This window comes from Macaca thibetana, chromosome 9 (genome assembly GCF_024542745.1).
Source record: "Macaca thibetana thibetana isolate TM-01 chromosome 9, ASM2454274v1, whole genome shotgun sequence".
Taxonomy (NCBI): domain Eukaryota; kingdom Metazoa; phylum Chordata; class Mammalia; order Primates; family Cercopithecidae; genus Macaca; species Macaca thibetana.
Window position 1 is genome coordinate 32430312 of NC_065586.1, and position 24294 is coordinate 32454605.

Sequence of the window (24294 nt, forward strand, 5' to 3'; positions counted from 1 at the left end):
CTATTCCACCATCTTGCTTACATCAATCCCCCTATTTTAATTTATTTTAAGTTCAACTTATCAGAAGTTTTTTGATTCATGAATCTGGGCATATGTTTCATAGAAAATTTTAACTTTGACCTAAGGCATGTATACTCTAAGATAATTAGTAAACAAAAGTATTGATAACTTTTGGTTGGAATTTCTTGTCTTGAGACTATTTCACAAGCATGGGTTGTGTGCTCAGTATTCACCAAAGCCCCATAAAAGGCCAATAATTGTCTCTTAAAGGGTATATACTTTTCAGGTATTTTTGAAAATGACAGGTTCAAAAGCTCAATAGATGCCTCTGACCTGTGGCAGTGTCCTTCTGCTATAACCTTCAATTGGCAAACAGAAGACCTCTTACTCAAACAGTAAAGGGATATCAGAGCGGCCCAGGGGTAGTGCTATTTGGGTTGTTTGTTGGAGGACCTGCAGGCCATCCTCCTGATTGTGGCACATTTAAAAGAGACAACTTTCTTGTAACCCCATAGTTGGATGGCATTAAGATTGCCACATAGGCAATACAAGAGTATAAGTAGTCAAATAGTCTCATTAATCTTCTTTTTAATTGTTTGATCAGAGAGGGCCAGAGCCAGTTTTATCACATGGAATAAGACAACATTCCCCTTACAGATAATGCTCAGGAATTACACTTGGGTACTAGGTATTTGTATTTTGTAATAATGATTTAGAGAGTTATCACCTGTGCATCAACAGAGCATCCAGTCCTATTTAGGGGGTTTCATGTTTGGGATGGTGTCATGACTGTATTAGAAGGCTAGTCCTTCCTCTGGTAGTGAGCCTTTTCTATGTTATGGTTTATTCATTGATTACAGATAGTAAATTAAGTATATTAGTGGTCAATTTTATTCATTCCATACAAGGTAAACGGATCCTAATCGTCTCTATGTAGATAGAGACTGAATGGGGCATGTGCAGTGTTAATTGTTACATAATAAGTTTTCGCACTCTAGACAATAGCTTCTGTTATGTTTACAATGTCAGATACCACTAACAAAGGCCAAAGAGCTGTTGTATGGATTGAACAGCCAAAATCAATTGAAAATCTTTTATTGATCCAAGGCCCTACACATAGATGTACTGAGCTATTGAATGGGGATATAATCTCAAGGAGACTTTCTCTATATTAACTTCAGCAAATAAGGCAGTTGTTTCTTTTTTATTCCCAGACAGATTTTGGGAGACAGAGGTGCTAAGTGTAGGACATAGGTAGGTCATAGGACAGCCTTCCTGTGCACTGCTGAAATGGTTCTAAATGCAGCAATAAGTTAAGGAATAACAAGGAAATAAGCCTTCCATGAGGACTTGGATAAGTCAGCGGGGTTGCACATAGACAATATATCTACACCCATAAGACATTCATTAGTTGGGGCCATACCAATGAAAGTTTATGTTGGCCTATAGGGACACACATATGTTCTTTCTTTTTTTAAAAAAATTTATTATACTTTAAGTTCTAGGGTACATGTGCACAACGTGCAGGTTTGTTACGTAGGTATACATGTGCTATGTTGGTTTGCTGCACCCATTAACTCGTCATTTACATTAGCTATTTCTCCTGATGCTATCTCTCCCCCAGCTCCCCACCCCCCAACAGTCCCCGGTATATGATGTTCCCCGCCCTGGGGACACACATATTTTCTTATCTGGGTACAAGTCCCTTTGATGTTGGCCTCAGACCCAAAACCAGATAGCATTATCTATTTGCCTGTCATCTTGGCGTCAAGGGTTGTCAAGATCACAGTCATCTTGACACCACTATTCAAAATGCTCAAAAAATATACTTCTTCCCCACCTCCTAATTCATTACTTTTCTTAGTAGAGGTCCTTGGGTAATGGAGACATAAGGACCTGGTCTACTCCATATTCTTGTTCACTTTTGAAAACTGAGAGAATTTGGGGTAAATTTCACCAGGCTCTCTGACTCATTTAAAGATTCACTGGAAGGAGCTGAGTGATAACACTTGTTTTAGTCATAGGAACTATTACAATGTGTACTCTAGTCAAGAGCACCCCTTAGTTACTACATCTCCCTGAGTGCTTTCATGGAGAGCCCCATCAGTCTCCTCCTTTGAGATTCCATTTTCAGTAACAAAAGATCTCTTCAAGAAAGGCTTTGCTCAGATTTTCCAGGAATTAGTCCTCAATTACTATTTTTTTTTCAACACTCTCTCAGCTAGTAAGTAATTACTGTACTGGAAGTAGCTGCTATTTCAGCATAGTAATTTGTCAGTTAACATCTGAACTTTGTGGTGAACCAATTGACTGGACCTGTGTCTGTGGGAGGTAGTGGTGGGGAAGGCTAGGAATGGTTAAGTCCAGAATACTGAGTCAGAACTGAGAAAAGTTTCTTTAAGGATTTCCTCTACCCCACTACCTCACACCATAGATGGTCTCGGCAGAGGCAGTGACTGAACAATACAGTCATTGTTTGTCACAATACAGTTACTGTCTGAACAATACAGTGAAGTCCCCACCCTCCCCTATAAAGAGGTTTTCCACTTAAGGTGACTAGACTAAAAATGTTATATGCCCAAGAGCCTGGTTGGCCAAGGGGAGAGGAGTTGATTCAAGACTGCAACTACCTCCTGTGCCTGCAGTACACAAATCTTACCTCAAGTCTCTTTTGTGTTGGGAATATCTATGATAATTGCCAGGTAATGCCTTTGTGACTGTCCATGATTGGATCTGAAAGATCACACAAAAGCAGGGTTGGCCTGAAGTTGGATTCTTCAGTGTATTCATACACACACACACACACACACACACACACATACACACCTTCATACACACATATGTCTGCATACATATACATTTGCCTATAAACATGGATATATACCTGTAAAGTCATATTTAGAATTCATGGCAAATCTTGGACACTTTAAATTCCAGTTCATTTTCTCAGAGGTTGTTCTTGTCTTTCTCCATTTCATATATATATATTTTTTCTTCTACTGTGTGAATCCTGACTAGTCCACAACACAGTTACTCAAATGTATCAGCATCATTATTATTTTTCAACTTTTATTTTATGTTCAAGTGGTACACTTGCAGGTTTATTACATGACTATTTTGTGTATTGCTGGAGTTTGATGTACAAATGATTTTGTCACCAAGGTAGTGAGCATAGTACCCAATAGGTAGTTTTTCAGTCCTCACACTCTTCCTACCCTCCACCCTCAAGTAAGCCCTGGTGTCTATTTTTCCCCTCTTTGTGTCCATGTGTACTCAAATGTTTAAGTGTACCCACTTACAAGAGAGAACATGTGGTATTTGGTTTTCTGTGCCTGTGTTAATTTCCTTAGGATAATGGCTTCCAGTCTTATCCATGTTGTTGCAAAGGATACAATTTATGGTGTATATGTACCACATTTTCTTTATTCAGTCCACTGTTGATGAGCAGGCACCTAGGTTGATTCTGTCTTTGCTACTGTGAATAGTGCTGTGATGAACGTGCACATGCATGCGTCTTTATGGTAGAATGATTTATATTCTTTTGGGGATATTCCCAGTAATGGGGTTGCTGGATCAAATGGTAGTTTTAAGTTCTTTGAGAAATTTCCAAACTGCTTTCCACAGTGACTGAACTTGTTTACATTCCCATCAGCAATGTATAAGCCTTCCTTTTTCTCTACAACCTCACCAGCATCTCTTATTTCTGACTTTTTAGTAATGCCCATTCTGACTGGTGTGAGATGGTATCTCATTGTGGTTTTGATTTGCATTTCTCTAATGATTAGTGATGTTAAGCATTTTTCCTATGCTTGTTGGCAGCATGTATATCTTCTTTTGATAAGTGTCTGTTCATGTCCTTTGCCTGTTTTTAATGGGGTTCTTTGGTTTTTGCTTGTTGATTAGTTTAAATTCCTTATAGAGTCTGGATATTACACCTTTGTTAGATGCATAGTTTGAGAATATTTTTCTCCTATTCTGTAGGTTGTCTATTTGCTTTATTGATAGTTTCCTTTGCTCTACAGAAACTCTTTAGTTTAATTAGATCCTATTTGTTAATTTTTGTTTTTATTGCGGTGGCTTTTGGCATCTTTCTCATGATTTGTTTGCCAAGTCCTATGTCCAGAATGATATTCCCTGGTTTAATTTTCAGAGTTTTATATTTTTGGGTTTTACATTTAAGTATTTAATTCATCTCGAGTTATTTATTTTTTTTTTCTCCTCTCTTTTTTGAGACGAGTCTCACTCTGTCGCCCAGGCTGGAGTGCAGTGGCTGGATCTCGGCTCACTGCAAGCTCCGCCTCCCGGGTTCACGCCATTCTCCTGCCTCAGCCTCCCGAGTCGCTGGGACTACAGGCGCCCGCCACCACGCCCGGCTAATTTTTTTTGTATTTTTAGTAGAGCCGGGGTTTCACCATGTTAGCCAGGATGGTCTCGATCTCCTGACCTCATGATCCACCCGACTCGGCCTCCCAAAGTGTTGGGATTACAGGCTTGAGCCACCGTGCCCAGCCGAGTTTTTTTTTAATGTGGTAAAAGGAAAGGTTCCAATTTCAATCTACTGCATATGGCTAGCCTGTTATCTTAGCACAACTTACCGAATAGAAAGTCCTTTCCCTGTTGCTTGGTTTGTCAGCTTTGTCAAAGATCAGATGGTTGTAGGTGTGTGGCTTTATTTCTGAGTTCTCTAACCTGTTTCATTGGTCTATGTGTATGTTTTTGTACCACTACTGTGCTGTTTTGGTTACTGTAACCTTGTAGTATAGTTTGCAATTCTGTAGTGTGCTATCTTGGGCTTTGTTCTTTTTTGCTGAGGATTGCTTTGGCTATTTGGGCTCTTTATTGTTCCATATGAATTTTTCTTATTCTGTAAAAAAAAAAAGTTGTTAGTAGTTTCATAGGAATAGCATAGAATATGTAAATTGCTTTGAGTAGTACGGCAATTTTAGCAATATTGATTCTTCCTATCTATGAGCACGGAATGTTTTTCCACTTATTTGTGTCATCTCTGATTTATTTTAGTAGTGCTTTGTAATTCTCATTGTAGAGATCTTTCACCTTGCTGGTTTGCTATAATCCTAGATATTTTGTTCTTTTTTGTAGCTATGGTGAATAGCATTGCATTCTTGATTTGCCTATCAGCTTAGACATTACTGACATATAGAAATGCTACTGATTTTTGTACATTTATTTTGTATCCTGGAACTTTGTTGAACTTGTGTATCAGATCTTGGAGTGTTTGGGCAGATACTGTGGGATTTTCTAGATATAGAATCACACTATCTGTGAAGAGAGGTAGTTTGAATTCCTTTCTTCCTATTCAGATCACTTTTATTTCTTTTTCTTGCCTGTGACTCTGACTAGGACTTCCAGTATTATGTTGAATAGGAATGGTGAGAGTGGGCATCCTTGTCTTGTCCCAGTTCTTAAGGAAAATGCTTCGAGCTTTTGCCTGCTCAGTATGATATTGGTTATGGATTTGTCACAGGCCCCCAATCTCTTCTGGCTTATAGAGTTTCTCCTTAAAGGTCTGCTGTTAGCCTGATTTTGGGGGGACATTCCCTTTGTAAGTGACTTGCCCTTTTTATCTAGCTACCTTTAATATTTTTCTTTCACGTTGACCTTGGAGAATCTGATCACTGTGTCTCAGGGATGGTCATCTGGTATAGTGTCTTAAAGTGGTTCTCTGAATTTCTGGATTTTGAATATTGACCTCTCTACCAAGGTTGGAGAAATTTTCATAGACAGTATCCTTAAATATGTTTTCCAAATTGCTTTCTCTCTGTCTCCCTCTCTTTGAGGGATGCCAGTGAGTCTCTGCATAATCCCACATTTGGTCTCTACATAATCACACATTTTTGGAGGTTTTTAATTTTTTAAAATTCTTTTTTCTTTATTTTTGTTTGACTGGGTTAATTCAAAGAACCAGTCTTCAAGCTGTGATATTGTTTTCTCAGCTTTGTTTATTCTGCTGTTAATACTTCCGATTGTGTTATGAAATTCTTGTAGTGAATTTTTAGCTCTATGAGATCAATTTGTTTCTTTCTTGAAATGACTATTTTGCCTTTCATCTCTTGAGATAGTCTTACTGGATTACTTAGATTCCTTGGATTGGATTTAAACTGTCTCCTGAGTCTCAATGATCCCCATTGCCATCCAGATTTTCTATGTCTGTCATTTCAGCCATTTCATTCTGGTTAAGAACCATTGCTGGGGAGTTAGTGTTGTTGTTTGGAGATAAGAAGACCCTCTGCATTATAGAGTTGCCAGCATTCTTGCACTGGTTCTCTTATCTGTTTTGGCTGACATTTCTTTAACCATGGTGTATTTTGAGTATAGTCAATTGACTTCATTTCTGAATGTTTTCAGAGCACTGAGGCTTTGTGTAGGGTCTTTATTTGTGGCTGAATTCTTGCCCTTGTTTTCACATGGGAGTATGTTAGCAAAGTATTTTTATTGTTATAGTTTTGACTACAAACCAATAGATGACACTTATGCATAATGGCTGGTAAATGGGCTCTTACTAAGGCATGTGGTTCCTCTGTATTTCCTTGTGTTTGCAGCCATGCTCCTCCTTAGTACTCTGAGAGTGTGGGCTTCTCTTTCACTTCAGTGCCAGCCACAGGTCTTGGCTTGGCATTCCCAGGTTGTACACTGCAGCCCTGGGGCAAGCTCAGGCTTTTTGTTCTTTCCCCAGCTCGGGGGCAGCAGGGGTATGGGGACCTTGGCAGTGCCAATAGCATAGGTCTTGTCACTTGTCTTTGGGAGCTCCACCTTAAAGAAAGGTAGAACTGCTGCCAGTCAGAACAGTCAGCCAATGGTGAGGTGGCTTTGTGTGGAGTCCAAGCCAGGGAGCCTTGCCTGGTGAAGAGCAGGAGGAGTGGGGGCTCACACGGAAGACAGTCGTGCCTCTTCTCTGTAGTTCAGCTGTGGTGTGCTGGAGGCTCAGGTAAAGCACTCAGGCTCTTTTTTCTTCCCCAGCTTGGTGGCAACAAGGATGAGTACTACTGCAGCAGCAATGGCAGAGGGACTGGTTGCCAGTTGCCAATGGGAATTCCACCCCAGAGAAACACAGAGCTGCCACAGATGGAAGTGATCAGGCAGAAGTAGAGTGGCTGCGTTGAGGGCCAAGGTCGGGAGGCCCTGCCCAGTAAGGAGTAGCAAGGCCTGGGACCTGCATGAAAAACAGTCTGGCTGTTTTTCTATATGGCACGTGTGGCATGTTGGAGGCCCAAGATAGCTTTTGAGCTCTATACTGTCTCCCTAGCCTCAGGGCAACAGGGACTGGGGGGACTTTGGCAGTGGCAAAAGCTGTGGGCCTATTGTGTTACCTCTGGAATCTCTGTCCTAGAGAAACGCAGAGCTGCAGCCAGCCCAAGTGCTCAGGTTGGAGGGTGGGGGTGAGGTGGGTGGCTGTGCTGAGGACCTAGGCCGGTTGGCTTTGCTTGGCAAGGTACCCTAGAGGTGAGGCCTACAGTCTGTCCACATCTCAGTATCCTAGATGGGGCCCTTATTGTTGGGGCGCATGGGAGATCCTTGCCTCCCTTGTTGGCAGAGCTATGGCAGCTGGTCCCAGGGTGCTCAGGAATCCAAAGCCCTTGGAGCTTCACATGGGCCTGAACAGGGATCTGCTGTGACTCCATGCAGCTTTCTGTGTCAGTCTGGGGTTCCCAGGGAGTAGGGTTGGGCAGGATCTCTTGTGCCTAGGTTTGCAAAGATTCATGGCAGCGGTGTGTATGGTGGAGAGCCTTCCTTGGCTCTGTGCCAATCCCAGGCAGGCAGCTGTCCTGCCTTACTCCTCTCTGCTCTCCATGGGTTACCACTGCTTCCTTGATGAATCCCAAGGTAGCCTCCTGGATGAGCCAGTTGAAGAGCCACTTGCCACTTACAAATTTATAAGTTTACTTGCCATTCTGTCTTCTCTCCTGTGAAAGCAGTTCACACTAGCTACTTCTAGTCAGCCATGTTGATCTTGAAATCTAGATTGTATTGCAGTTCCAAAATTATTTTAGAATTGTTTAGCACGTACTTCTAGAGAAACAAACCTACTGAAAATATTTTATGATGTGTGTACGGTCTGTTCTCCACACACTTGCCCATGTATTAGGGCATATGTTAAATACTGTATTGATGGTTTACCTGTGTGAGTTATTTTTTCCCTTTAATAGGTTCACTAAATTTGCTTTCAGTTTTAGTTTCTTCTTATCCTTTGTGATTTAGTTTTATTTTTTTTGAAATATATGAAACCTGAAACTGATTCCAAAAGTAAAAAAATATGCAAGGTATACTTAGAGAAGTTCCATTCCTTCCCTAGTTCTCCCTCTTTCATCTTGTAGGTAATCAGCTATATTGTATTCTTACATTTCACCTGTTTCATTTTGTAAAGCTAAGTATCTTTCTAATGTCCTTTCTTTCTTTTTTTTTTTTTAATCTTTCTTCCTTACCTAACGGTGGCATACAAGTTTTCCCTTTTTCAGGTTTTTTTTCACTTAACATTATCTCCTGGAAATCCCTACAGGTCAGTTTATAGAGATTTTTAAATTGCTTTTACAACTCTATGTATAGCTATTTGTACCACATTATTAACCATAACTTTCATTATACTGTAGTTTATAACAAGCTCGTCCAACCTGCCTTATTTTTGTTGTTGTTGTCATTCTGGTCTGTTTTGTTTTGGGCTTTTAGCAGCCCAAAGCCATTGTTTTTAGTTTCTGTCTCTAGTGATAAGCGGAAAAGAGGAATGAAAAAGGGGCTTTACTGGCACAACCAGAAGCAGAAACTAAGAATCTGTGACTGTATTCTCTCCCTTGGACACCCCTAGAACTTTATGGTATATGGTATATACATTGGCTTCTTCAACCAATATCCAATGCTTGAACGTTTATGTGGTTTTGAGTATTTTGTAATTATAAATAATGCCATAATGATAAACTTGTACATATGTATTTTTATTGTTTGGTTTATGACATCTGTATGATCTATACAATATAAATAACCTAAGAAAAATATAGACTAACTATATATGATTCCTAGAAATGTTTATAAAGTGAGAAAGCATCAACATACAGCCATTAAAATTCTTTTCAGCATTTTCTCATCAAATCTATCATTATTGTAATTTAGCTATAACTTTGTACAAGTGACAGAGAATGCTCATGTAAATGTTTTATAAATTTGAAATACTGAAATTTCACAATAGATCAATTTTTCTATTTAGTGGAATAAATGTATTTTCTTTATGTAGCTCATAATGAAGTACCAAATGAAAGGCTTATAGTTGAGCATCAAGAATCAATGTCAAAAACCAAATTGCAAGTAAATAAACAAGAAACTTCTACAGAGCAACCACTCACCAGTAAGTATAAAAATTACACATAACTTTAAATTATTTTAAATTAGTCACAGCAAAGATATTTTTCTTCAGTTCATGAGTCTTGAATTTACAGAAATTTTACCTTGGACCTAAAGTGTGAATACCATAAGATAACTAGAGAACAAAAGCTAGAGTATTTATTACTTTTAGTTAGTATTTCTGGTTGTAATGGTATTTTGTAGCCATGATCATGTGCTCATTATTCACCAAGGACAATAACAGGCCAATAATTGTCTTTCAAAGAGTGTGTACCTTTTATCCAACTCTAGGAAGTTACAGGTCCAAAAGCCCAATTTATTCCGCTGACCTATTCAGTAAGCTGCTTCCATTTGGCATCAATCAATGAACAGAAAATTTGCTGAGACCTGTAACTCAAATAAAGTTCAGAGAAGCCAAGGGGAACAGTGGCATAGGAGGCTTGTTAGATGGACTCCAGGGCATTCTGTTGGTTGGGGCCTGCTCCAAGGTAGAGGCCTTTTTGGTAACTTTAAAATGATTGCAATCAGGATTCCGTCAAGCGTAATGTGAGACTGCCAGTAGCAGAATAGGTTCACGAATTGCTTGGCCTCTTGTGTATTTGTTGCAATAGAGAGGGACCATAGTTTGACAGTTATCTCCTCAGGCGTGAGACATGTTTCCCCTTTCTAGTTTACTCCCAGGAATTCCCCTTGGGTAACAAGGTCTTTGTGTTTTTTATGTATTAATGGCCCCACCATGTTGCTGCATTGGGCCAATACAACATCCAGTCCTTGCTGGGTAGTGGACTTGCCTGGGCCTACCAGTAGGGAGTCGTCAATGTCTTGGAAGGTTAATTGGAACAAAACTGTTTCCAGATCATGGTTTTGCGGAGGGATTTTAAAGGTGTATTCCAACCTGTTCCATATAAGACAAACTGTTCCTGATCATCTGTGTGGACAGGAATGCTGAAAAGGGCATTTGCAATGTCGATTGCTTTATACCTACTTCCCTCAGCTTGGGTAATTACCTTTATGGACAGTCACAATGTCAGGTCATAGTAGTGTTCTAAGATGTACCATAGCATTAAGCTTCCCATAATCAGTGGAGTTTATAGGCACCCAAGGCGATACACAGGCCAACTTAGTTATTGCATGGAGAAATAGTCTCATGAACATCTTTGGCTTTATGATTATGAAGAGCTGAGCAATAAGGGCAGAGATTTCTATTTCTCCCTCAGGTAATTTCTGGAGACTAATCTCTAGACACTTGTGGTTTAGTAAGTTTACAGTCTTCCACATGCTTCACTAAAATGACTTTAACTGCAGTAGTTCCCATCAGGGCTTGACGCTGATGTGATTGGGGGTTCACACAGAAGGTACTTCTATATCAATAATATATTCAGTAGAGGGAGTCATATAAACGGAGGCTTGTAGTGGCCCAGTGGGACCCACCCATAGTTGTGTTTGGGTAGGGTCGTGTTTTTGGTGGCTTCAGACCACACACCATATAGCATTATCTGTTTCACCCTCATCCTGGTGTCAGAGATTGTGGAGATCAGTCATTGGTAAACTAGTGTTCGAATGGTGTGAGTTATGCAGTTCTGCAGTATGACCTCTTTGAACTCTGACTTGGTATACATCCTCAGGTGCCACTGTGGAAATAGGTCTGTTGGCCTAACCCCTAATTTTGTTTTGTTTTGAAAGCTGAGACTTCTGGGTAAACACAGACCATGTTCTCTGATTCATCTTAAGATCACTATGATGGGTAGAGGAAATAGCACATGTGTTAGTTATAGGTATCACTACCATTTTGACTCTAGTGGGGCTGTATGTTGGCCCTATGCCCTACTGCCTGGCCAGAAGATCCTTAGTGGGGAGTCCATCAAGCTCTTCTTTGAGACTTCATTGTTGAGTGACTAGACAATGCTTGCAGTGTCAGGGAACTCATCATGAGTGGGCCAAACTTTCAGAGAACAAATGATAGCCTATAGAGAAAGGAGAGTATCTCTAGTGCTCATATCTCTTTTTTTTCTCTGCCACCCTTCCTCATCTTCCTTGGACACTTTTAGGACACTCAGAACGAGGGGCCCTGTTGTGACACACTATATACGGTGCCACTGTCACACACTATCTTAACATGCTTACCTCCTTTATGGTAGAAGCAAACTACGCAAGTTCCTATAAACTCCTCAGGTCACTGGTGAGGTGAACCTAAGAGAACTTTATTCTTTCAAATTTAGTATAAATCTCAAATAAGTGTGTCATCATAGGCTGTCTGTTCATGCCAGAGACATATTTAGAGTTAACAATAGTCATTGGGTGCAACTCAGCAAGCAGTGTTTGCAGGGACTTGATAACAAACTACTTTGTTTTCTGGTTTATCTTTCTGTGTTTTATTTAATATAGATAGATATCTCTCTATATTATTCTTATTTCCTCTTCTTTCTTACTTAAAAGATAGTATTCTAGATATTTTCCCTTTTGGTTTTTTTCCACTAAACATTATTTCATAGAAATATCACCAAGTCAGTTTGTAGGGATCTTTTTCATTCCTTTTATAAAGGTATGTGCAGTTTTTTGGACCATATTATAGCCCATAGTTGATGTTGTCATAGTTTATATGCTTTACTCAACAGATCTATGCTTGTACATTTAGGTGGTTTTGAGTATTTGCAATTATGCTGTAATGAATAACCTGGTGCATATGCATTTTCATTGTTTGGTTTATGAATATGTATTAATTGAAAATATAAAAAACCTAAGAAAGCCAGAGACTAAGATAAAACATATTCAAAGTGCAGGAATATTGATATGATGAGATAGTCCCAACACACACCCATTGAAACTTTTCTCACAATTTTCATAGTAGATATAGCATCTTGGTAATTTATTCATAACTCTATAAAAATGAGAGAAAATGCCACTGCACACTGGTAAATTTGAAATCTATAGATTTCAAATAGATTTATTTTTAATTTATGGACTAAACACATTTTTTTCTATAGCTCATGATAAAGAACCAGATGAAAATCTTACACTTGGGCATCAAGACTCAATGTCAAAATCAGAAATGCAAGTGAAGGAACAAAGCACTCTCAAAGGACAAAGAATTACTAGTAAGTATAAAAAATAAAGATAACTTTAAATTATTTAAAAGTAAGTTCATCCGAAGGTATTTTTGCTTTGGTTCACAAAAGTTTTACACTTTGACTAAAATGTGAATACCCTACCATAATTAAAGAAAAAAAGGCAAATATATTGATACATTTTGGTTGACATTTCTGGCCCTTAGATTATTTCATGACCACAGGACACACAGTATCCCCCAAGGCTTTATAACAAATGTGTAATTAATTGTCTTTCCAAAGTAGTGTGCCTTTCAGGCAACTCAAAGTAATTATGGGCCCAAAAACTTAAAACCTCTCACCTGTGGCCTTCTGCCATAGGCACCAATCAGCAAAGATATTGTTTAGATCTGTAACTCAAAACAGCAAATGGGGATCATAATAACCGAGGGGAAGGTAACCTAGGACACCTGTTTAAGGGCCTCTAGGGCATCCTTTTGGTCATGGCCCCACTGAAATGAAACAGAATTTCTGGTAACCCCATAGATGAATGAATGTCATCAAGGATCACACATAGGGAAAATGAGAGTGTATTTATCCAAACAGTTCCAGTAACTGCTGGGTTTGTTTTTTTTGTTTTTTTTTTTTGTTTTTTTTTGTTTTTTTTTTTGAGACAGAGTCTCACTTTCTTGCCCAGACTGGAGTGCAGTGGCCCAATCTTGGCTCACCACAACCTCTGCCTCCCAGGCTCAAGTGATTTTCCTGCCTCAGCCTCCCATGTAGCTGAGATTATAGGCATGCCCCACCACGCCTGCCTAATTTTTGTATTTTTAATAGAGGCGAGGTTTCACCATGTTGGCCAGGCTGGTCTCAAACTCCTGACCTTAAATGATCCACCCGCCTCAGCCTCCCAAAGTGCTGACATTGTAGGTGTGAGCCATTGCACCCAGCCTGAGGTTGTTTTTATTTGTTAGACCAGAAAAGATCAAAGCTTGGCAGTCTCCTCTGGAATGAGATGTCACCCCTTAGAGATCAATCCTAGGCATTTCATCCAGGTACTAGGTAACTGTATCTTGTCTGAACTAATGGCCCAGCTAAGAGCCACTAGTGAGTCATTAGAGCAGCCAGTCATTTTGGGTGATGTCCTTGCTTGAGTCCACTTAAATAATATAATCAATATAATGAAAGGCTAGTCCTCCCTTGGGACCAGGCCACTTAGAGGTCATTATGCATTGATGACAGATATTAGAGCAGTTTGGTAGCCTTGTGGAAGGATATTAGTTATGTTTTCCAACTTATTCTATATAAGGTTAAACTGAAAATCTAAGTGAAAAAAAGATATGGGAAGGCATTTGAAATGTCAGTTGTTGCAAACCAAGTTCCCTCAGTTTGGAAAATATCCTGTATGACAACTATAGTTTCATGTGTCTTTGGTGCCCAGGGCTGTAATATAGCAATGGACCAGCAAAATCAATTGAGTCATTATGCACCTGAGGCTGTGTACAAGATCTACTTAGTTATTGAATGAAGAAATAGTCTCATGGAGAACTTTTGCTTCAATAAGCTCAACAAATGACGACAGCCATTTCTGTTTCTTCCTAGGAAGCTATTTTGGGAAATAAAGGTGCTAGGCGCTGTTAATCTGGATATTTACACTCTTCCATATGCCCAACTAAAATGACCTTAAATGCCTCAGTTCCCATCAGAGATTGGGATGAATGCAAGTGGGGATTCACATAGAAAATACATCTATACCAACAATACATTTGGTGGGGGAGGGGAATAAAATGGAGTTTTGCAGTTGTCTGAAGGGATACTCTCATGGTAGTGTTTGACCGAGGGTCCTGTTGGTGGTGCCCTCAGATGCAAAACCAGAGAGCATTACTTCTTTTCCCCAGTTCCTGGTGTCAGAGGTTGTGGGGATCACAGCCACCTGTGCACCAGTATCCTAATGACCCTAGAAATGCAATTTCCTCCCACCTTCCCTTTAAATTCTGATGTTACCATACATTCTCGGATTACCACTGGTAATATAGGGATCTTGGCCTAACTCTTGATTTTCTTTATTTTCGAGAGCATGAAGTTTGAGCAAAAGTAGTGGAGGGTTCTCTGATTCATTTCAATATCACTGGGAGGTACAAAGGGAAGAGCACTTTCATTAGTCATAGGGGTCATCACAGTCTGGATTTAGTGGGGCTGTGTGTTGGTACCCATGGCCCACTACCTGACCAGGAGATTCTTGGTGAAAAGTCTATCAGTGTCCTACTTCAGATTCTATCGTTGATTAACTAGACTCAGATATTTCTTGGGGAGAGCCCTCAACTAGATCACCCAGGAGTGGATGCCAAATTATTTTTAGGTCACACTGTTCACTGGTCACACATTGCTATCTTAGTGGTAGATGCTTTTTCCATGCCCAGAAATTTGTCAGTTAAGATCTGAATTGTGCCACAAATTAATTGACATTATCTTATAAGGAGGTTTAATTGAGCTAGTAAAGGCTATGAAATGAAACTAGAGATCTGAGTCTGGTCAAATCTTGTCATTACTGTCCTCACTCCATCAGTGACCTTAGAGACAGCTGAGTGGTGCAAGGGGCCATTATAGCCTCTGCAGATGATGGCCCAAACATGTTTTCCAGTAGCAGGGAACACAACTGTCCTCACTCCATCAGTGACCTTAGAGACAGTGGTGTGGCTCAAGGGGTCATTATAGCCTCTGCAGATGATGGCCCAAACATGTTTTCCAGTAGCAGGGAACACATCATGGGTGGGCAATCCTGTCAGAGCCAAAAATAGTATACAACTGAGGAAGGAGAGGGTTTCAGATGTTTGCATCATTCGTTCCCCTTTCCTCTACTTCCTTAGGCAATATGGGCACTGTCAAGACTCTCTTAAGGAGGCATTCTATAGTGATAAGCTCCACAATATGTCCCTCTTGCTCCCTAAGTTAAACAAGATTATCACTTTATTGTGAAGGCACACTACCCATGTCTCTTAGTGCGGGCAAAATGATCATCAGGACTTTGCATTGTTTTTCATTAAAGCATGAGTCTCAATAACTGACTACATTACAGGCTGTCCACCAGTTTTAGGGGAGTGCCTAGGGCTAAGAACAGTCATTAGGTGCAACTGAGTGTGCAGAGTCTCCAACTTTTTGAGCCCATTAACTTAGGGCCATGAGCAGTAATCACAAAATTACTTCCCTAGCTTTCTCAGAGCCCATCTGCTAGATTTTTCAATTGACTCATTGGATATCTTGGTATGTGAATCAGAGGATAAAGAGACAATTGTTCCATGTCAGAATTGAAAAGCTCATGTAAATAATACATTAGCATTCTAGAAAACCCCATGGTGTCTGCTGGACTTTCTAAGACATGATTGACATGACTGGCAGAGTGCCCTGTGGGATGCTGAGTCTCTTGCAATTGATTCAGTAGTCTCCCCATTCCTTTTCCACTGAGAGTGTCCTGCAGACTCACTAGCACTTTCCAAAGTGTTCCTTCCAGAAAGGCTTTGTGCTTCATTGACCACCCTGCTGTTTGTGGTAGTTTGTCAGAAACAGAAATGCCAGTTTTTGAGTTGGTCTATTAAGTAACAGGCCAAACTCAAAGTCACAATTAACCTTGTTCACTTACTAGCATATTAAAAGCCATAGGCTAGATAGAGGCAGGTCCCCAGCTCTACAGGGTCCCATTTTACCCCACAGAAAAGCACTTAGCAAGTGCATCAGTGTAGACTGTGTGAGTGGGCATGGGATGGGGTTGTCTCACAGTGGAAGGAGCCCCAAGCAAGAAGCTATTTTCCATTTTATGGACCCCAAGGCTGAATTAGCTGGAGCTCTGAACCGCATGGATACCTTTAGTTATTTGTTCCCTATTCTAATTCCTCTCAAATTGAGTTCAGATTGCTTAACATATACTAGAACAACAAACCAACTAAAAAGATTTCATGATTTGTTTGCACTCCACCTCCACCTCTCATGTCCAATAGTGAGGGTTTATGTCAAATACTATATTGATGAGTTATTGCTTTTATTTTTTCTTCAATGATTTCATTTCATTATTTCCTTTTAGTTTTCATCACACCTTGTTTTCCTTGTGGATTTAATTTTGTTTTTGAAATCTGTAGGCCATGAAACTACTTTCAAAAGTAAAACAATATATATGCAAAAAGTTAGAGGAGTATATTTTCTTCCCCAGTCCTCTCCCCTCATTTTGTAGGTAACCAACAACATTGTTTCTTATATCTTTCCTCTGCTTCTTTTTGTAAAGATAACTATCTGTTTCCTTCTCTATTTTTTTTCTCATTTCTTCATCTTCCTTCCCCAAAGATAGCATTCAAGTTTTCCCCTTTGTAGGTATTTTTTTCCTTCACATTATTCTTTGCAATCCCTTCAAGTCAATTTATAGACATGTTTAATTTCTTTTATAGTTACACTTACAGTTGTTTGTACCACATTATTTACCATATATACTATACCATAGTGTGTGGTACAGCACGTACTTGAGTAACATCATTTTGTTCAACATTGTTTGATTATAATGTTAATAAGAAAAAAAGTTGATTCCTAGCCAGGCACATGGTCTGGAGTTAGCACATTCTCCCTGTGTCTGCATGAATTTTCTCTGGGTGCTCCAATTTCCTCCCACATTCCAAAGATATGTATATTAGGTAAATTGGTGTGTCTAAATGGTCCCTGTCTGAGTGAGTGTGGGTATGTGTCTGAGTGCGCCCTGATAAGGCATGGCATTCTGTCGAGGGCTGGTTCCCCCCTTGTGCTCTGAGCTTCTAGGATATGTTCCAACCACCTGCAACTGTTAACTGGAATAAGTGGGCTGGAAATCAAGTGAATGAATGAATACAAATTATTGTAAAATAAAAATTTGTATATAATAATTATGCAAATGCATGACAATAAACAATGCAGTACAAAAGCAGTCTGTAAGCTACCATATTTGTGATTGCTTTTAAATTATATGGTGGGAGGAGGCATTCCTTACAATTTTGCTTTGCTTTTGATTTATTCCTTTGAATAAATCAAGGAGTGTGTTCCTTGACTTAACTCACCACCACTATGACAACCATCACTCACTGATTAACCACAAATTGGGTAAATAATTGTCTTACTTGTTTTTATTATTTTTTCTTAAATCTATGTATAGCTCACATTTATTTTAATGTTTACTATTGGAAGTGTTTTGGGTCTTTATTTAGAAGTTTGTGATGTTTTTGTTACAAAAAAAAATACTGTAGGAACTTAACTCTTGTTTATGTCAATATGCCTATGGTAAAATCGGTTTCATTATGTGTCATTTTGCTTAAGGTCACAGTTTCCAAGATTCTATCAATGACATTATGTGAGGACTTACTGTATATACATATCTCAGTTTATTCAACCAGTCTCCTCTGCTTGAAAGTTTATGTGGTTTTGACTATTTTGCAATTACATATATGATATAATAAATAACATTGTACGTATGCATTTTTATTTTTATTTCTGTGAATATGTATTAACCTAAAGTATAAATAACATAAGGAAACTAGTGACTAATATGTATCAGATGCCTAGAAATGTTATGAAATAATGAGCTTCAACACACACCCATTAAAAATGTTCTTATAGTAGTCATGTCATATCTGGATTTATGATAATTTACTTACAAATTTATCAGAATGAGAAAATTTTGCTACACAATTACAAGTTTGAAATCTAGAGATTTCACAGTAGGTCTGTTTTTCCATTAAGAGACTAAATGCATCTCCTTATGTAGCTCATGAAGAAGAACCAGGCAAAAATCTTGCACTTGAACATCAAGATTCATTGTCAAAACTGGAAATGCAAATTAAAAAAAATGAAAAACTTCCTAGAGAGAAAAGACATAGTAGTAAGTAAAATAATTACAGGTAACTTTAAATTTTAAAAGTTAATCTCATTAGATCATTTTTCTTTGGTTCATGACTATGTAGTTGAGCGTATAGTTTATAGAAATTTTACATGTTACAGTGTGAATACCTTAAAATAACTAGGGAACGATAATATTTGGTTGGAATTTCTGGTCTTGAGACTATTTTATGGCATGCTTATGTGCTCAGTGTCCACCAAATCCAATAAAAGTCGTTAGTCTATCAAAGGGTGTTTACTTTCAGCCAACTGTAGGAGATTATGGGTCCAAGTGTTCAACAGGAACCTTGGAACATGTGGCAGTATCCTTCTGTCATAGACTCTAATCGGCAAACAGAAGGTTGGTGAGATGTGTAACTCAAATGACAAAATGTATCAGAGAAGGCCAAGGGGAAAAACAGCCTATGTGGTCATTGAAGGGTCTCCAGAACATACTATCTTTAGGATGCACCTAAGGGTAGAGGTCTTGTTGGTAACCTGATAGATGGTGTCATGAAGATGTTCATGAAGGGAATGTGAGAGCTCCAGTCTGGCTTTCCTTTTATTTGTTGGGGCTGAGAGTGACTAAAGCTGAGAGTGACCCAGCCCTTGCTGGGTAGTGTTTTTGTCTGGGCCCAGTGAAGGATGCGATGAATATAGTGGAAGGCCAGTGCTTCATCTGGGAGTGGTGCTGTTTTCATGTCACAGCCTTGAGGAGGACGTTAAAGGTGTAATGCAGCCCACTTAGTGTAAGGCAGACTGATCTTGATCATCTTTGTGGACAAGGATGCTGAAAAGGGCATTTACAATGTCAATTGCTTTATAACTATTTGCCTCAGCTTGGGTAGTAGCCTCTGTGATAGTCATAATGTCAGGTAACACCAGTGCCAAAGACAGAACTATGGCATGAGCCACCAGTAGTCAATTATTTTCCAGGCACACAATGCCTTAAGCAAAAGGCCAGATGGTGAACTTTGGCTTCCTTAAGCACAGCAATGAAGACATTTTTTTTTTTCATCCCCAAGACAGTCGATAGTGTTTTTAAGAGACAAAGACACTAGGTGCTGGTAGTCTGGCTGGTTTAGTCTTCCATATACCCCACTAAAACGGTCCTAATTGCAACAATTCCCCTCAGGGATGCGGGGTGAATACAGTCAGGGGTAGACATAGACAATATGTCATAGCAACAACCCATTCAGTAATGGGTACCATAATGATGGAAGTATGTAGTGGCTTGAAGAGACCTACCTGTAGTCAGATCAGGATCTTGGTGGTAGTGGCCTCCAGCTGAAAACCAGAGAACATTATCTATTTCCTCCTCATTCTCATGCCAGGGATTTTGGGGATCACAGTCACCTGTGTGCTATTATGCAAAAGGCCCAAGAAATGAAATTCTCCATGTCCACTTTGAACTTTAACTTTGATATAGGGCCTCCATTCCTCACTGGGGACATAGGGACATTGGCCATGTCATAGTTTTGTTTTCTGTTTTTTTTAAAAAACTAAAATATTTGCATAAAAATTGGCAGGGCTCTCTAATTCTTTTCAAACTTCAATGGGAGAAGAGGAGAGCAGCATTTTTATTAGTTATAGGGGCCAGCACTGGGCAGACCCTAGGAGGCTACCATTGAGCCCACAGTGGCACACTACCACCAGGCCATGAGTTAGGTGAAGAGCCCATTAATCTCCTTTTGTGAGTCCTTACTTTTGGGTAACCAAACCTAGAGATCACTTTGGTGAGGCCCTTACTTAGGTCATTGAGGAGTGTGTGCCTAATGACTATTTTTATGTTGCTGTCTCTGGTGATCTCTTTTTGCTTTTTTGTAGCAGTTGCTTCTTCCATGCTGAGGAATTTGTCATCTCTAGGCCATTGATTACAGTATCACAATAAATGAAAAAAATTATGATCTAGATCAGTGGTCCTCAACCTTTTTCACACCAGAGAAAGTGAACAAATTTAACATTTTTTCCATGGACCAGGGCCAAGGTGGGGGATGATTTTGGGATGATTCAAGTGCATTACATTTATTGTGCACTTTATTTATATTATTATTACATTGTAATATGTAATGAAATAATTATACACCATAATGTAGAATCAGTGGGAGCCCTGAGCTTGTTTTCCTGCAACTAGATGGCCCCATGTGAGGCTAATGGAAGACAGTGACAGATCATCAGGCATTAGATTCTCATAAAGAACACACAACCTGGAACCACCCAAGATGGCCAAATAGGAACAGCTCCAGTCTACAGCTCCCAGCACCAGCGACCAAGAAAATGGATGATTTCTGCATTTCCAACTGAGGTACCGGGTTCATCTCACTGGGACTGGTTGGACAGTGGGTGCAACCCATGGAGTGTGAGCTGAAACAGTGGGGCATCACCTCACCTGGGAAGCACAAGGGTCAGGGGATTCCCTTTCCTAGTCAAGGGAAGCCGTAACAGACAGTACCTGGAAAATCAGGACACTCCCGCCCTTTTATAGCACTTTTCCAACAGTCTTAGCAAATGGCACACCAGGAGATTATATCCCATGCCTGGCTTGGTGGGTCCCACACCCATGGAGCCTTGCTCACTGCTAGCACAGCAGTCCAAGATAAAACTGCGAGGTAGCAGCGAGACTGGGGGAGGGGTGTCCGCCATTGCTGAGGCTTGACTAGGTAAACAAAGCAGCTGGGAAGCTCGAACTGGGTGGACCCCACTGCAGCTCAACAAGGCCTGCCTGCCTCTGTAGACTCCACCTCTGGGGGCAGGGCATAGCTGAACAAAAGGCAGCAGAAACTCCTGCAGACTTAAATGTCCTTGTCTGACAGCTTTGAAGAGAGCAGTGGTTCTCCCTGCATGGAGTTTGAGATCTGAGAATGGACAGACTGCTTCCTAAAGTGGGTCCCTGACCCCCGAGTAGCCTAACTGGGAGACACCGCCCAGTAGGGGCCAACTGACACCTCATACAGCCGGGTGCCCCTCTAAGACAAAGCTTCCAGAGGAAGAATCAGGCAGCAACATTCACTGTTCTGCAATATTTGCTGTTCTGCAGCCTCCGTGGGTGATACCCAGGAAAACATGGTCTGGAATGGACCTCCAGCAAGCTTCAACAGACCTACAGCTGAGGGTCCTGACTGTTAGAAGGAAAACTAACAAATAGAAAGGATTAGCATCAACATCAACAAAAAGGACATCCATACCAAAACCCCAAATGTAGGTCACCATCATCAAAGACCAAAGGTAGATAAAACCACGAAGATGGGGAGAAACCAGAGCAGAAAAGCTGAAAATTCTAAAAACCAGAGCACCTCTTCTCCAAAGGATTGCAGCTGCTTGCCAGCAACAGAACAAAGCTGGATGGAAAATGAATTTGACGAGTTGAGAGAAGTAGGCTTCAGAAGATCGATAATAATAAACTTCTCCAAGCTAAAAGAGGATGCTTGAAACCATTGCAAGGAAGCTAAAAACCTTGAAAAATGATTAGAAGAATGGCCAACTAGAATAAACAGTGTAGAGAAGATGTTAAATGACCTGATGGAGCTGAAAACTGTGGCACGAGAACTATGTGATGCATGTAGAAGCTTCAGTAGCCAGTTTGATCAAGTGGAAGAAAGGGTATCAGTGACTGAAGATCAAATGAATGAAATGAAGGGAGAAGAGAAGAGAAGCTTAGAGAAAAAACAGTAAAAACAAACCAACAAAGCCTCAAAGAAATATGGGATTATGTGAAAAGACCAAATTTATGTTTGATTGGTGTACCTGAAAGTGACAGGGAGAATGGAACCAAGTTGGAAAACATTCTTCAGGATATCATCCAGGAGAACTTCCCCAACCTAGCAAGGCAGGCCAACATTCAAATTCAGGAAATACAGAGAAAGCCACAAAGATACTCCTCGAGAAGAACAACCCGAAGACACATAATTGTCAGATTCACCAAGGTTGAAATGAAGGGAAAAATGTTAAGCAGCCAGAGAGAAAGGTCGGGTTACACACAAATGGAAGCCCATCAGACTAACAGCAGATCTCTCAGCAGAAACTCTACAAGCCAGAAGAGAGTGGGGGCCAATATTCAACATTCTTAAAGGAAAGAATTTTAAACCCAGAATTTCATATCCAGCCAAACTAAGCTTCATAAGTGAAGGAGAAATAAAATCCTTTATAGGCAAACAAAAGCTGAGATATTTTTTCACCACCAGGCCTGCCTTACAAGAGCTTCTGAAGGAAGCACTAAACATGGAAAGGAACAACAGGTACCAGCCACTGCAAAAACATGCCAAATTGGAAAGACCATCGATTCTAGGAAGAAACTGCATCAATTAATGAGCAAAATAACCAGCTGACATCATATTGACAGGATCAAATTCACATATAACAATATTAACCTTAAATGTAAATGGGATAAATGCCCCAATTAAAAGAACAGACTGGCAAATTGGATAAAGAGTCGACCTGAGGGGCACGCCCAAGATGGCCGAATAGGAGCAGCTCCAGCATCCAGCTCCCAGCGTGAGCGACACAGAAGACGGGTGATTTCTGCATTTTCAACTGAGGTACCGGGTTCATCTCACTGGGGTGTGTCGGACAGTTGGCGCTGGTTTGCAGGTGCATCCCAACCAGCAAGAGCTGAAGCAGGGCGAGGCATTGCCTCCCCTGGGAAGTGCAAGGGGAAAGGAAATTCCTTTTCCTAGCCAAAGGAAATTGAGACACACAACACCTGGAAAATCAGGTAAATCCCACCCTAACACTGTGCTTTACCAAGGGTCTTCGCAAACTTCACACCAGGAGATTATATCCCACATGTGGCGCAGAGGGTCCCACGCCCACAGAGCCCCCCTCATTGCTAGCACAGCAGTCTGAGATCTAACTGCAAGGCAGCAGCAAGGCTGGGGGAGGGGCACCTGCCATTGCTGAGGCTTCATTGGTAAACAAAAGCACCTGGAAGCTCGAAATGGGTGGAGCGCACCACAGCTCAAGGAAGCCCGCGTGCCTCTGTAGACTCCTCCTCTGGGGACAGGACATAGCTAAACAAAAAGAAGCAGAAAACTCGGCACAGGTAAATGCCCCATCCGACAGCTTTGAAGAGAGCAGTGGATCTCCCAGCACGGAGGCTGGGATCTGAGAATGGTCAGACTGCCTATTCAAGTGGGTCCCTGACCCCTGAGTAGCCTAACTGGGAGACATCCCCCACTAGGTGCAGACCGACACCTCACACCTCTGATGGCAGGGTACACCCCTGAGACGAAGCTTCCAGAGCAAGAATCAGACAGCAACACTTGCTGTTCAGCAATATTCTATCTTCTGCAGCCTCCGCTACTGATACCCAGGTAAAAAGGGTCTGGAGTGGATATCAAGCAAACTCCAACAGACCTGCAGCTAAGGGTCCTGACTGTTAGAAGGAAAACTAACAAACAGAAAGGACACCCACACCAAAACCCCATCAGTACATCACCATCATAAAAGACCAAAAGCACATAAAACCACAAGAAGGGGAAAAAGCAGTGCAGAAAAGCTGGAAATTCAAAAACTCAGAGCGCATCTCCCCCTCCAAAGGAATGCAGCTCATCGCCAGCAATGGAACAAAGCTGGATGGAGAATGACTTTGACGATTTGAGAGAGGAAGGCTACAGTTGATCAAACTTCTCAGAGCTAAAGGAGGAAATACATACCCAGCACGAAGAAACTAAAAACCTTGAAAAAAAGAATGGAAGAATGGATAACTAGAATAACCAATGCAGAGAAGTCCATAAATGAACTGATAGAGATGAAAACCATGACACGAGAACTACGTGACAAATGCACAACCTTCAGTAACCGACTCGATCAACTGGAAGAAAGATTATCAGTGATTGAAGATCCAATGAATGAAATGAAGCGAGAAGAGAAGTTTAGAGAAAAAAGAGTAAAAAGAAATAACCAAAGCCTCCAAGAAATATGGAACTACGTGAAAAGACCAAATCTACGTCTGATTGGTGTCCCTGAAAGTGATGGGGAAAATGGAACCAAGTTGGAAAACACTCTGTAGGATATTATCCAG

The 24294-nt window shown here is 40.5% G+C and overlaps 1 protein-coding gene across 22 annotated transcripts in view; it reads left to right on the forward strand.

Annotated features, from left to right (window-relative positions):
• CCDC7 (coiled-coil domain containing 7) overlaps positions 1-24294 on the forward strand; it is a 440951-nt gene that overhangs the window by 236977 nt on the left and 179680 nt on the right. For all 22 annotated transcript variants that reach the window (XM_050804671.1, XM_050804673.1, XM_050804674.1 and 19 more), the window contains 3 exons: positions 9242-9352; positions 12333-12443; positions 18166-18279. In XM_050804671.1, coding sequence (XP_050660628.1) covers positions 9242-9352; positions 12333-12443; positions 18166-18279 — 336 coding nt within the window. The remainder of the gene's footprint in view (positions 1-9241; positions 9353-12332; positions 12444-18165; positions 18280-24294) is intronic.